This window comes from Mirounga angustirostris, unplaced genomic scaffold, assembly GCF_029215605.1.
Source record: "Mirounga angustirostris isolate CCGP_5_RB_7025 unplaced genomic scaffold, mMirAng1.0.hap1 SCAF_5, whole genome shotgun sequence".
Lineage (NCBI taxonomy): Eukaryota > Metazoa > Chordata > Mammalia > Carnivora > Phocidae > Mirounga > Mirounga angustirostris.
In genome coordinates, this window is record NW_026991713.1 from 31065389 (window position 1) to 31080687 (window position 15299).

The window sequence follows — 15299 nt, forward strand, 5'->3', positions numbered from 1 at the left end:
AGTTTATTCTACTCCCTACTGTTAATTCTTTTGAGAAATGAAGTCCTTGGAATGATCACATCTCAATAATTAAAAATATCTTATCACCCACCATTCTATTTGGAATCCTGGCAAAGACTGTAGAATTGTCCTCATATGTCCAACCCTACTTAGGAACTCAGCCAATGTAAGTATTAAAAACAACTTTATATCAGGTTTGTTAGGAAACCCTGTAGCCATTCATTAAACCACTCCTCAAATTCTTGGCCACAGGCCCCCTTCAGAGCAACTCCTCCTTGGCCTCCTCTCATTCCTGTCCTTATTCCACTGCATCCTCTGAACCCCTCCCTCCTCATTCTTGTATCCCTTATAAAAATTCTTCTTGGCCTTGGTACATTACTCTTTTAAATCATACTGTATATGATATGTTAATATTTATAACTAATAATATATGACTTTGACCTGTAAAATAATCTTTGTACCATACCTACTCAAATTTTGCTAGCATCATAAAATAATTTTTGAGACTTTCCTTCTTTTCTGATAACTTGGACAATTCAATTTAAGTATTTGTTTCTTAAAATTTGAGTCAACACACTCATAAAACTATATGAACCTACTGCCTTTTTAATATATTCTTTTTTTTTTTCTTTTTCAAGATTTTATTTATTTGACAGAGAGAGAGCAACAGCAGGAACACAAGCAGGGGGAGTGGGAGAGGGAGAAGCAGGCTTCCCGCTGAGCAGGGAGCCCGATGCGGGGCTCGATCCCAGGACCCTGGGACCATGACCTGAGCTGAAGGCAGACGCTTAACGACTGAGCCACCCAGGCGCCCCCTTTTTAATATATTCTAATGCTATATTGTTTCAGTTAATTAAAACTTTAGTAGTTAATTGAACATGGCTGCCAATTTTTCCCAGTGTTTGTTTTTTAATATATACATTGGAAACCACCAATTTTCCTGAGTGTCTATATCAGATCCCTTCTCCCTCACCTGCTTCCTAGACCTTTGCCATTCCACAAAGAGTCCACAGGCAGATGTCCCAACAAGATGAAACATCCATTGAGTGAGGAAATATTTTATGCTACATTGGTCTCCTGTATATAGCATGTAATTGGATTTTTCACTTTTTTGTTTTAGTGTGAGTCATTATTTATTTGAAAATTTATCCACTCATATTTATTGTGGTTTCTGATACTATATGTTTTATCCTGCCATGTTATATTTATCATTTTATGCCATCTTTTATATGCAATTTGCCTCTTCCTATCCTCCCCCTCCCTCTCATTGTCCTTTTTCTTCTCCTTTTCTTTCCTATATTCTGCTATATGAAACACATTTTATGTGCTCCTTTTTTCACCTTGAGCAGTTTAGAAGTTCTAAATGCTATTTAAATTATTGTCATTATATATTTTAAATTCTTAAGATACAAAGACAAACTGTATTTTTCTTAAATATGAAGAAGTAGTATCTGTTTTCCCTCTTCTGAAACAGAAATGCCATTAAAATTCCTTTATTTCACTTTTACTACCATCTCCCGTGTATTTTTTTTTAATTAGTAGACTTCATTTTTTAGAACAGTTTTAGATTAACAGAATAAGTGATTCTTATGTATCCTCTATCCTACTCATAGTTTCCAAGTACTATTTTTAAATCATTTAGAGTTATATTTATTCATTTATTATATGTAATGCCTTTACTATTTTAAGAATTATTTTTGTAATGAACTACACTGAAATTTATGGCTAACTTGTTAATAACTGCTTAGGCTTAACAATATAGTCAATTGGTTTCCATATTTATGCACTTTTATATATACCGCATCTTCTTTCTGGGTTAATTTTGAACAAATGAAATAAATATATCTTGAGTAATTTTTTTCCTGAAACACATATTCAGTAATTCATTTCCTGAATGATCTACTGTAACTTTTCATGTCCAACAAAAATCTTTATGGTTCTTAAATATTGCAGACTATTTGGTTGGTTATAGATTTCTAATTAGAAACCTTTTTTTCCTTTAGCACATTCAGGCTAGTGCTACATTTTTCTAGCATTTACTAAGAAGGCTGAAAAGTTCCATACCCATCTCAGTCTCAGTTATATGCTTTGTTTCTTTTACTGTGGAAACTTTAAAAATTTAATCTTTATTCTTGGGATTCAAAAATTTCATCAGGATGTGTCCTAACATGCATGTGTTTCCTTATTCCTGATCGGTACATCAAGGATTTTTCCATGTGAACATTTGGATCTTTCTTCAGGAAACTGTTCTTGTATTAGTTATATCTACTTATTTTTTTCTTTCTGTTTTTAGACAGTTATTGAATGTTCTGGCTTTATCCTCCATAGCTCTCAAGTTATCTTTAATATTTCCTCTCTTTTTGTTTCCTCTATTCTTTAGGACATTTCCTTAGCACTCATATTATTTAGTTGGCCTTCAGCTCTATCAGTGTTGTTGTTTGATCCATATATATATGTATATATGCATACTTGTTTGTTTTTGTAATTAATTTTTATCTTTTAGAATTAAAAGAAATTTTTTTATTGTACCTTTTTTTGTACAAGCTTGTATTTGATTCATGGCTTTAATAGCCTCTTCAATCTTTCTGAGAATTAAAATGTTTAAGTTTCATGCAAGTCAGCTCTTCTGTTAATTATCTTTTATGATAATGCATTGAAATTTTTTTGTTCTTACAGATTTGAAAATGAAAGACTGCATTGATTCCCATATGTAGTTAGTATAGGTTTTCTTAAAAGTTGTATATGTCTGATTTCTTATCAGCCCCTCCCCCCCACATAAAGGGACAGCTTATTAGACTCTGAAGTTAAATGGGCAAGATTATGCTGAGTGATGTGTTCACGGGGGAAAACTGGCAAGCAAGGCAGGGACCTCTTTCAAATGCCAAAAAGTGAAAGGAGGTGTAACAGTTGAGTGTATTTCAATTCTTTAAGGAGCCCAGTATCCCCTCCCACCCTTATCTCATATCTGTGTGGGTTTAAAGTCACCCAGGCTCTACATTTTTTGGTTTGTGTTTTGAGCATCAAAACGATGTTGAGTTTTACTATTCCTTCTTGTCACCTATCTAGGGACAGCAGATTCTCCATTTTGTTTTGGAAGTGTTATCATTAGCTTTATATTCTAGAGGTGAACACTCAAGCCATCTGCCCTATATAGAACCAATCAGGGTGTTTTATAATTCTTTAAATTAATCATGACACTAGTCAATCTATGCTGAGTTTCTCTTCCCAAGCCAGGTTATTCTGTCTTGAATCCTGCAATCTTCTCCTATCAGGCATAGGAGTTTCAAGTTTTTCACTTTTGATTCATTATCAATCAGATCCCAAAACTTCCTCTGGTCTGCTGATTCAGGCTCACTTTTTCAACACTATTATGGATTTTGAAAAATATATCTGTCTTTTCAAGAAATGCTGGAACACAAATAAAGTACATGTATATATCTGCCCATTATCTGGAAGCAGAAAACTTACATTTTTTGTACTCACTTGTAACTAATAGTTCCATAGTCCACCACACCCATATATCAGAGGCAGTTATTAACTTTTCTGAGCTTTTGATCTGCAATTGTTTTCATTAACTGGCATGGTTACAAACTTAGTCAAAGCCTGCCCTATTTCATGCATAGTGATTTTAGTAGTTTCCTAACTGTCTTACTTATGCTTAGTCACTCCCAATTCTGGGTGATTCAGCATAATATCCAGGGCTTCAGTATGACTTTTGTGGGCCATAGTTACTTTTGCCCTGTTCTCTACTAAAAATTTTTTTAATTACATTTTATGACCATATTGTTATAAAGATGAATAAAATCTAAGCTGTGCTCATTATATACTCATGATATTTATTTTTTCCTTCTGATTTAAAATACATTAAAATTAAAACATTTTTGTGGGCCCCTGAAAGTACCATGAGCTCTAGCTACTGCCTACTCTGTCTAATGGTTAAGTTGCTCCTGATAATGTCTCTATCTTAAACGTCAGAAATGTTTATTTTTCTTCATGTTGGAGTGTGTGTGTGTGTGTGTGCATGTATATTTGTGTGTAAAAATTGTTGATTCTCCAGTACATATAAGCTAAAGCTGAAATTCCTTTAATAGTCTTCCCAGCTAATATTCAAAACCCTCCATAATTTGTTCTAAATTCTTTTTCTAGCCACCCCTCCCATAGCTTTAACCCAAGACCTCTACCTTGGTTAACTTCCTGACCTATTGAACAAGACTGGAACTTTGTCACCCTATTCATTTGCCCTGTTGCTCTTTGGATCTACTCCCCCTTCCAATTCTGCCTTTTTAAACTAATATTATTGATTCCATGCAATATGGAGTGTGGTTAAACACATGGACTTGGGAATCAGTGTCTGAGTTCAAAATTACTAACTAGTTCTATGTCTTCTACAAGTTATAGGACCTTAATGTGCCCCAGTCTCCTCAGCTATAATATGGGAGAAATAATTGTTCCTAATGAAAGGATATAGAAGGAAAAACACAATAGTAAGAACTATAACACTCACCAAGCATTTATCACGTGCCACTTATTTGTCTAAGTATTTTACACATGTGTAAAGAGCTTAACACAGTGCCTGACACAAAGAATGTCTTCAAGAATTCTATTATTTTCCTACAATATTACTCAATAGGGCAAATACAACTTCAAAAAAACAAAACAAAACAACAACAAAAAACCCCAAACCTTTCTGGACAACATCAGCCACAAGGATTGCTTTCTCCTCTGACTCCTATAGCATGTACTATGCACATTCTTGATAGTTATCATATGCTACTTAAAAACAGGAATATTGCTTCATAAATCATCTTTGCATCCCTCGTACAATTTGCCACCGAGTCTTGCAGATTGTGGGAAGTCCATTTTACATTTGTGCATTGATTTCTTCATTGATTATATGATTTCTTCATGTCTAGCAGTCAAAAGTCCCCTCAATTGACACATATTGGGAGAAAGCAGTGAGGTCAGCAGCAAGGTCAGTAGCACGCTCCTAACAAAGAACCACTTTGCAAGTTTCCATTTATCTTGCTCTGCTGTTAGTAACACTTCAGCCTCTCTATTAGTATGGAATCAAATTTGGGATTGTGTATTTCCTCACATATGGCTAGTGGAAAATGGTTTTCCTACCGGCTTTGGAGCATTAAGTCCACCCAAGTAGGGATATCAGATGACTGATTTAGTGGTGCAATTTACCTCTCAAATGGTATGATTTACCACCAAAATTCACTTAACCAGTAACGACAGCAGTGGAAATGCCACTATTCGTCATCTCTATCACTAGAGATTTGTTGAGTTACTCCCCTTGGGGTAATTACAAACTCTCAGACTAATTTTTCTTGAAGCTTTAGTGATCTGTTCTCTTCCGGACACTTAAAGCAGAGCACTAAGAACCAGGGTAGGAGGAGGTGAGAGGGAGAAGGGCCTGTAAATGGGAGAAAGGGCTTCATAAAAGGGAAGTGGGCATAGCAGAAGACAAGCTTTGTCTACTTCACCACAGAGTTCTGCTCAGAAGTCACATGCCTTTTTGGAGTAGAATGCAATCTAGCAGTTCTAAAATGCAGACCACAAGCCAGAACTTCCAGTCCAAAATTAGTGAATATGACCCCAAACTTCTCACTTTCTATGAAAAAAAAAAATGTGACTCTGGCTAATGTAGATTGTAAATGCAAAGACGATTCAGATGCCTTCTGCTGAATTCCTTTCACTCTTACCTATAACATTTTGGTAAACTTATCACATTTTCAGAAGATACATATAAAGCAATAATTATTGTTGACTGTACTTCATACAATTTTCACAGGCATTTATTTCTTAAGCCATGGACTGTGTGTTTGGTAATGCTATTTACCTTTACTATCTCAGTAGCCACAGATGTTCTGGGCCTTGTCAGTCAATATGGTACTTCTAGGACTCTCCAAATGTGTCCAAAGTTTTTCCTGTGTCTGGTAATAGTCCTGGTGTCCCAGGCAACAATTATTCACTGTGGCATCATGGCACTTTGGTGATTGGCAATCATTTTCTGGTGCGTCATAACTAATTTGTTACTAGTAACAGTTAAAATCAAATGAATGATTAACTTTTCTGTGTACAGAGCAGATTCAAGGCTGCCTTGAGAGCAGGTAATAATTGGCAATATTACTAGGATTCTTCTTGTCACTTTTTTCTAAGATTTATTTATTTACTTTATAGAGAAAGAGAGATCGCACACAGGGGCAGAGGGAGGGGGAGAGAAAGTCTCAAGCAGACTCCCTGCTGAGCACAGAGCCTGATGCAGGGCTTGATCCCAACACCCTGAGATCATGACCTGAGCTGAAATCAAGAGTTGGACTCTTAATTGACTGAGCCACACAGGCGCCCCTTCTTGTCACTCTTATTTCCCCTCTATCAGCCCTCAGCATGTGGACAGAGAGCTCCCTAGCTACATGCACTGCCTTGGGGAGGATTGCTACAGCAAGATCACAGAAGTCATTGCTTAGTGTTGAGTTTCCAAATGGAAGGTTTTAAGCTCATAGCAGAAACATTAGGCTTGAAAGCCAGATCCTGGTGGCCCAGAGAAACATGGGAAGAATTGTATCTTGCTCTGAGGAGTGTGTCCTAAGGAGAGTGGACATTTCTGAGCAGTAGAGAAGCGATGGTGGAGTGAAGTGTCCAGAAGATGGGACTAGAGGCTGCACCACTGAGTCCTGACCACCCCAGTCCAGAAAACTAAAAAAGTATTTCTAAAACTCCCAAGGGAAGTAGAGAAATGTTGGCTGAGCTGGTGGTACCTAATGAAGACAGAAGGCAAAGTCTGCAGCTGCCTGGTACCTTCCAGTGCCTGTGGCATGGCTGGGACATCCGCAGCAGATATGGCAACAGCAGAGATGATCACAGACGGATATTAAGTGTTACTCGTGTAGGGCTTAGTATGTGAAAAGTACTATAGTAGGTGCTTTCTTAAGTTATCTTAAGAATCCTCACAATAATCCTTCTCAGTTGCTTCTATCAATATCCCATTTTACAGATGAGGAAAGAGAAGCACCAAACGAAAGGTAAGGAACCAGCAACCTATGGTTGCAGAGCAGATAAGTAATAGTAGAGGTAACATTTGGATCCAAGCATCTGGCTCAGAAGCCTGCCCTCCACTGACATCAGGACAACATCCCAGGAATGTGCATCACCTGCAGGGAGATGTCAAGAAGAGAGAAGAGAAAAGACGCCTGGATTGATTGATTTTGCTTAAAAGCGTGTGCATTTTAAACTGGAGGTGACTAAGATTCCTTGAAATGGCAGACTTGGTCTCATAAGCTAAGTAAGTGACAAATAAGAATTATATATTTTTGGAAAACTTGTTTCTTGACTATAAAGGTTCATTTCTTGTACATTGGTAATAGTTTTACTTTTTTCCCCATTTTATCTTGTTTGTTGGCTTATGAGGTATAACTCTGTTTTGGTTTTTAGTGGTGGCTTTAGGGTTTATAGTACACATCTTTAATTGATCATAGTCTACCTTCAAGGAATGATATACCATTTCAAATTTAGGATAAGAATCTTATAAGAGTGTAGTTTCACCCCATTTTTACATGTATTTTAAATCCCACAATATATTGTCTCCTTTTGCTTTGAACAGTTAAATAGCTTTTAAAGAGATGTATTTTTAAAAAATCAGTGGAACAGACTGGAAGGTCAGTCGAACAGAGTAGAGAATGGGGAAATAAACCCATGCTTATATGGTCAATTAGTCTATGATAAAGGAGACAAAAATAGGCAATGGGGAAAAGATGGTCTTTCAACAAATGGTGTTGGGAAAACTGGACAGTTACATGCAAAACAATGAAACCAGATCACTTTCTTACACCATACACAAAAACAAACTCAAAATGGATTAAAGACCTAAATATGAGAACTGAAACCATAAAATTCCTAAAAGAAAACAGGCAATAACCTTTTTGACATTGGCCTAGAAACATTTTTCTAGATATGTCCCCTTAGGCAAGGGAAATAAAAGCAAAAAATGGGACTACACCAAAATAAAAGCTTTTGCAGAGCAAGGAGAACAATCAACAAAATGAAAATGCAACCTACTGAATGGGAGAAAAGCAAATGTTATATATGATAAGGGGTTAATACCCAAAATATGTAAAGAACTTACATAACTCAACACCCACCACCACCACCCCACCGCCAAGTAATCCAATTAAAAATGGGCAGACGACCTAAATACCTAAATAGACAGTTTCCAAAGAAAATATACAGATGCCAATAGACCTGTGAAAAAATGCTCAAAATCACTAATCAGGGAATTGAAAATCAAAACTACAATGAGATATCATGTCAGAATAGCTTATATCAAAAAGGCAAGAGAAAACACTAATTCAAAAAGATATGTGCACCCCTATGTTTATTACAGCATTATTTATGACAGTCAAGATATGGAAGCAACCCAAGTGTCCACTGATAGATGAATAAAGCTGTGACTGATGTATATAGGTCTACACACATGCATACACATATATGTATACAAGGGAACCTTAAAAGAATAAGATTGTGCCATTTGCAACAATGTGAATGACGTAGAAGGCATTATGCTAAATGAAATAAATCAGAGAAAGATAAATGTCTTATGATTTCACTCATATGTGGAATCTAAAAACCAAAACTAATGAACAAACAAAGCAGAAAGAGATCCATAAATACAGAGAACTGGTGGTTGCCAGAGGGATAGGGAGTAGGGGGATGGGCAAAAGGGGATGAAGAGGAGTGGGAGGCACAGGTGTCCAGTTACAGAATGAATAAATCAAAAGGGATGAAAGATACAGCATTGGAACTATAGTCAATGATATGGTAATAGAGTTGTATATGACAAATGGTAGCTACACTTGTGGTCAGCATAGCATAATTTTACTTTTAGGGTTCTAGATTCACTATGTTACACTCCCAACCAGAGATATTGTGGGATTCCACTCTCAACCACCCAAAGTGAATATTGTAACAAAGCAAGTCAAATGAATTTTCTTGGTATCTCAGTGCATATAAAAGTTATCTTTAATACCTTAGTCTATTAAATGTATAATAGCATTATGTCTAAAAAAAGCATATACCTTAATTAAAAAATACTTTATCCCAAAATTGCTATCATCTGAGCTTTCAGTGAGTAGTAATCATTGATCACAGATCACCATAACAAATATAATTAGGAAGTTTGAGATATTGTGAGAATTACCAAAACGTGACATAGATACACAAAGTAGGTAAATGCTATTGGAAAAATGGTACCAATAGACTTGCTTAATGCAAGGTGGCCACAAACCTTCAATTTGTAAAAAAAAAAAAATGCAATATCTACAAAGTGCAATAAAGCAAAGCACAATAAAATAAGGTACGCCTGTATAGTTTCCATCAAGTTTGAAAAATGTTTGACCATGATTTCTTCAAATGTTTTTTGTCTGTTCCCTCTTCTCTCCCTTCTTTCAGTGATTCCAAAATCACTTTGGCTGCCTAAAGTTGGCTGACAACTTTTTCGTGTCTGTTCATTTGTTTTCAGTATTTTTTAATTTCAAATACCTTCTGTTGTTATGTCTTCAAGTCATTAATCTTTTCTTATGTAGTGTGTAATTTGCTCTTAATCCCAATAAGTATATATATATTTTTTTAATGTCAGACATCTTTAGAACTTCAATTTGGTCTTTTTTGTTTCTAATATCTTTCATGCATCTAATTTAACATGCTCAATCTTTCCTCTAGCTTCTTAAACACAGGGAAAATTCCATAACTGCATGAACTATAATTATAATAACAGTTTTATTGTCTTTGCCTAATAATTCTATCATCCGTGTCATTTCTTGAGATGTTTGTAATTGATTGACTTTTCTCCACATTATGAGTTATTTCTACTATGATGCTGTGATTTACAAATAGAAATATGTATTTGGTTTGCCTCCATTTTTGTCACAGAGCTCCTGAAACTCTTGGAATTTCCTAAGTAATAAGTGTGAGGAAAAGGTAAATTTGTTAGTCATAATAAGGCCCTTTCAACCACACCTGGTTTGGGTTAATGAGGTGATTTTTGGAAAGCCCCTAAAGAGGGAGGCTGGTTGCCAGGGGAACCAACCACGTGATTACAGGATTAGAGCTTTCAGCTTCACTCCCCCCTCCCCTCCCCAGAACTCCAGGAAGAGGAGAGGGAATGGAAATTAAGTTTAATCACCAATGGCCAATGATTTAATCAATCATGTCTGTGTAGCAGAGCCTCCATAAAAGTCCAAAAGGACAGGTCCAGAGAGCTTCCACGTTGGTGAACACAGGGAGGTGCTGGGTGAGTGACATTCCAGAAGAGGTCATGGAAGCTCCAAGACCCTTCCCACAGACTTCACTCTATGCATCTCTTTCCTCTGGCTGTTTGTGAGTTATAGCTTTTTGTCATAAACTGACAATCCAGTAAGTAAAATATTTTCCTGAGTTCTTTGAGCCACTCTAGGAAATTAATTGGACCTGAAGACGGGGTTGTGGAAACGTTTGATTTTTGGCCAGTCAGAAACACAGATAACAATCTGGACTTGAGATCAGCACCTGAAGTCCAGGGGGGAGGGGCAGTCTTGTCGGATTGAGCCCTTCACCGGTGGGATTTGACACTATCTTCGGGTGGATAGTGCTAGAATGGAGTTGAATCAGAGGACACCCAGCTGTTGTCACAGAGTTGCTGGGTGTGGGGGAAAACCCCCATATATTTTGTGGCCAGAAGGGTCAGAAGTGGAGTATTCAGTGAGTAGAGTATTGAGATGAGAGGAGATATACAGGCGTGTTTTTCCTTTATATCCACTTACTTATGTAACTGGTCACTTTTTATTGGCTGTCAGACATGGTGAATTTTACCTAATGGGGTACTGGATATTTTCGTATTCCTATAAATATATTCTGATCCTTGGTCTAGAATAAAGTTACTTGTAAACACTTTGAACCTTTTGAGGCTTCCTTTTAAGCTTTGTAAAGAGGCGTTGTACCAGCCTTTAGTCTAGGGCTGATTTTGTCCCACCACGTAGACAATACCCTGTGAAAGATGAGATTTTTCACACTGGCTGGTGGGAGCACAAACATTTCCTGGTCCTATGTGAGCTCCAGGGGTTATTCCCTCTGCTCATTTGGGGTGAAGTTGTCCATTAACTTGAGTGGTTTCCTTCTCACGTGTGCTGATTAGTACTGAGCGGAAGACTTTAGAGGGACATTCTATGATCTCTGCAGCTCTCCTTCTGCGACTATGTGCTGATAATACCAACCAAGCTGCCTTCCCCAGATTCCCAGCTCTATCTTCTCAACTCACCGAGTGCTCTAAACCTCACCTGGGTTTCTTTTCCCTACACTGCATCCTAGAAACTTTCTAGTAGGAAAGAAACTTTCTAGAAAGTTTCTAGGCCATCATTTAGGACAAACAGAGGGCTCATCTGGTTTGTTGCCCCTCTCTCAGGGATCACCGTCTGCACTGTGTGGTGTCCAGTGTTGGAAAACTTCTTTTATATTTCTGTCAAGTTTTTTAGTGGTATCAAGTAGGAGAGTAAATCCAGTCCCTAATAATTTATCTTAGCTCAAAGCAAAAATACTTTCCAGTAGTGCCACTTCTAATCTTTAGGCCAATATGTTTAGCATGGAAAAGCAAAGAAGGAATTACTCTTCATTTTGAAGAGGTATGTGGTGAGATATATTGCACAAAGGAATTTTACACGGCATATATTGAGAAGCAAGGAGTAAGGTTCAGAAACTGCTAGAGTGAGTAGTTTTTTATCCCTCTGAAGGTTGCGCATCTAACTGTATATTCTAACACTGTCAAGGCCTAACAATAAATTGTAATATCTATCCTGAGTTTCTTGACCTGACATATTTAGTTATGCAAATTCTTTCATATAGAAGTCACATGATATCTATAAAAGAGTTTTATAGAAACTCTATTACTGAATGTATAAACTATGAAGCTAATTAATAGAATAGTCTCTGAAGATCTAGTGCTGGAGTTTGGCACATATCCCCTCTCATTACATGGAGTGTCCACACATGGACAATAGCATTTTTAGATAATGATTTTGATGCACTTGTTACTTAAATTTTTAGCTGAGTGAAAATGAACTTCTCTCCTAAGAGACTGTAGTTTTTACAAAGAGTACAGAGAATCTTAGCAGCCAAAGTGCTCGTTCATTGTTCCTGTATACACTACTGGGGATTTAATTGATTGGATGGACTTAATTGAAGCAGGATCGGTTTTCATTCCAATGAATTCTATTTATTAAGCTATAATTAATTTTCTTCTAATCCTTTACACTGTCATGCCACATTCATGACATTGTGCTCTCATAATGTGGTTAAAATGACTTTTTCTTTAACTTTATCTTTTAAACATTTATTCCACTACTCAAATAATTTTACTACATATTGAAGTTAACTTCCAATAATAACCAAGGAAGATTTAATGCTTCTCATGATACTAAAAATAAACTCCAACATTTACTGAACAGTTACTGTGTGCTAGGTATAGGATTACATGGCTGTATACTCTTGTTCTGAATATTTATTTTGTAAAACCTACCAATTAAACTCATAAATCTGTTATGTATGAAGCTCAATACCTGAAGACTTCTGTACATGCATATATTTTTTTTCTCCATTTCTTAATATTTGAGTTCCCGGTGTCCCTATGTGCTTGGTGCTGATATTGTTGCAGGTGAAATATAGATACAGATATAGATACAGATATTTATTTATAAATATATAAATCCCTGAATGATCCTGGGAAGTGGCTACTATTAGTTAAAATAACTAAGCAATGCCCTAGCAAATGTCAATGCTTGGGTTTGAAACTACACCACTGATGTGTGTCCCTGACCTTTAATCAGAGTAATAATAGCTGATCATATTGAACACTTACTCTGTGTTAGGCACTGTTCTAAGTGCTTTATGTACATCCACTCATTTAATCTTTACAACAACCCTATAAGGTAAATACAATTATTCCCATCTTACAAATGAAGAAACGGAAGCCCCAAGAAGTGAAGTAACTGTCCAAAGGCTAGTGGCAGAGCCCACCCAGGCAGTCCCACTCCAAGCCCATGCTCCCCACCCACCACAGTCCTCTCAAGGCTCCCTGAGGACATTTCATCTTCTAATGGCTAATGTACCTTCCCTCACAGAGAATCTCTGGCGTTTCTACTCTCACTCCACTAGCAAGGTCAAGGTATGGGTTAAAAGCAAAAGTAATCTGTCATCACCTCTGTCTAAGCTAATCCCACCACAGAACTACAAAGCCTTAGATATTGTTTAGTCCAGTCTCTTCATTTTACAGATGGAGAAACTGAGGCCCAGGATGGTTAAAAGTTTTGTCCAAGCTTAAATATAGATTTCCAACTTTTGTCAAAGCAGTGCATTTGGCAGAGTACTGAGTTCTCTTGCTCAACCAATATTGAAAGCTCTTGCTCAACAAACATTTGTAGAACTGAACTAAAGTTGACATCTTTCCTGAGATTAGATTAGTGCAAAGTACCATGGTTAGAAATGCTTTGTAGGGGCGCCTGGGTGGCTCAGTCGTTAAGCATCTGCCTTCGGCTCAGGTCATGATCCTGGGGTCCTGGGATCGAGCCCCGCATCGGGCTCCCTGCTCCGCGGGAGGCCTGCTTCTCCCTCTCCCACTCCCCCTGCTTGTGTTCCCTCTCTCGCTGTGTCTCTCTCTGTCAAATAAGTAAAATCTTTAAAAAAAAAAAAAAAAAAGAAAGAAAGAAATGCTTTGTAGATCATGGGCACTTGACTAGCTTCTGTGCGTCAGTACTGATCTTTCTAGAAGTAGTTTTATAACAAATAGAGCCACGCTGCCAATTGTTGTACTGATGTTCCCACATGCGTTTCCCCTGAGTTAGCTTGGGGTTACTTTATTTTTGTATGATAGCCTGAAATCTCCACCATACCAGAGGGGTTGGCTGCATTTTCAGAACAGCTTCTTCCGGGTTCAACAAATTAGAATCTGTTGATTTGCTTTGACAAAGTAAAGGGTATTTCTGTACTCTCAAGACAGACATGGTCTGAACTTTACGCTCCAGTAAGGTAGGAGATATACTTCAGAAAGTTTGGGTAAGAAAAGCCATTCAGACAACCCTGCAATTTGAAACAACCTTAAAACAATTGGATAGGAAAATTTTCATCAGCAAGAATCAATCTCATAATTTTCTCATATAATTAACAATGTATTGATCTGAATGTTATTTTCCTGCTTCTTGATAGAATTTGAAAATTCCTTTACTTCTATTTCTAGTAAATGGCAAGCACTTTAAAAAAGTTTTTTTTTTAAATAGTTATATTACTTTTCCCTTATGTATTTTCAAATCTTTACCTAATGGATAATACTCTAGCATGGATGCGTTCATATATAAACTAGATAGATTGAATGTGGTTACACTGATTTATTATTGTTTGCAGACTATAGCATCAATAGGGTGTTAGATAATAGCTTTAAAAACTGAAATTAGGGAACAGTCTTATTAATGCAAACACTTCAAACTCTCTTGTCTTCTTATGAAACATAGTTCATAGGGGCGCCCGGGTGGCTCAGTTGGTTAAGCGACTGCCTTCGGCTCAGGTCATGATCCTGGAGTCCCAGGATCGAGTCCCGCATCGGGCTCCCTGCTCGGCAGGGAGCCTACTTCTCCCTCTGACCCTCCCCCCTCTCATGTGCTCTCTCTCCCTCTCTCATTCTATCTCAAATAAATAAATAAAATCTTTAAAAAAAAAAAAAACATTGTTCATAAAGGTATTGTTCCAACACTTAAAATATATATCCAGATTTTAGTGGTCATAGATATTTATGAATTACTTTATTATCCAAAAATGTATGATTTTATCACCCCAAAATGTACAAAAATGTCCACTCTAACTATTTAAAACAGTTTTTTTGTAGCTGACAGTGTAAAATTTTTGAGAGCATAATGCTTTGATTCTGAGTTCCTTGGACAAAGAATGCTTTACAAATCTAGAAAAAATTAAAGTTTTATTTTTCACCTTTTACCCAAAGATTTGTTTTGAGTGTACTTGATTTTTCTTTTTAAGATAATTTTGAACTCGCCTTTTTGTAAATTAATATAGTATTATTTTTTACAATAAAGTTTTAATTCTATTTTGTTTGCCTAGATTCATACATATAATGTCTGATACTTATTTCAAAACATGTTGGTAAAACATATCAACTACCTGGTAAAAGTATATAAATCATGTGAAAAAATATGACTCAGTAACTTACCAGTACAAAAACACTTCAAATACAATTTTTTTTTTTTTTAACTTAGAATGCCTGGCTA

At 36.6% G+C, this 15299-nt stretch overlaps 1 protein-coding gene across 7 annotated transcripts in view; it reads left to right on the plus strand.

Annotated features, from left to right (window-relative positions):
- The window catches only part of KITLG (KIT ligand), a 200069-nt gene that overhangs the window by 140615 nt on the left and 44155 nt on the right, over positions 1-15299 (plus strand). Inside the window, exon 11 of one of the 7 annotated variants that reach the window (XM_064590818.1) lies at positions 7001-7464. The exons of 5 other annotated variants lie outside the window; for them this stretch is intronic. In XM_064590818.1, the coding sequence (XP_064446888.1) occupies position 7001 (1 nt within the window). In that variant the 3' untranslated portion in view covers positions 7002-7464. Of the gene's footprint in view, positions 1-7000; positions 7465-15299 lie in introns of those variants that run through there. One more of the 7 variants, XM_064590821.1, reaches the window with a different exon arrangement.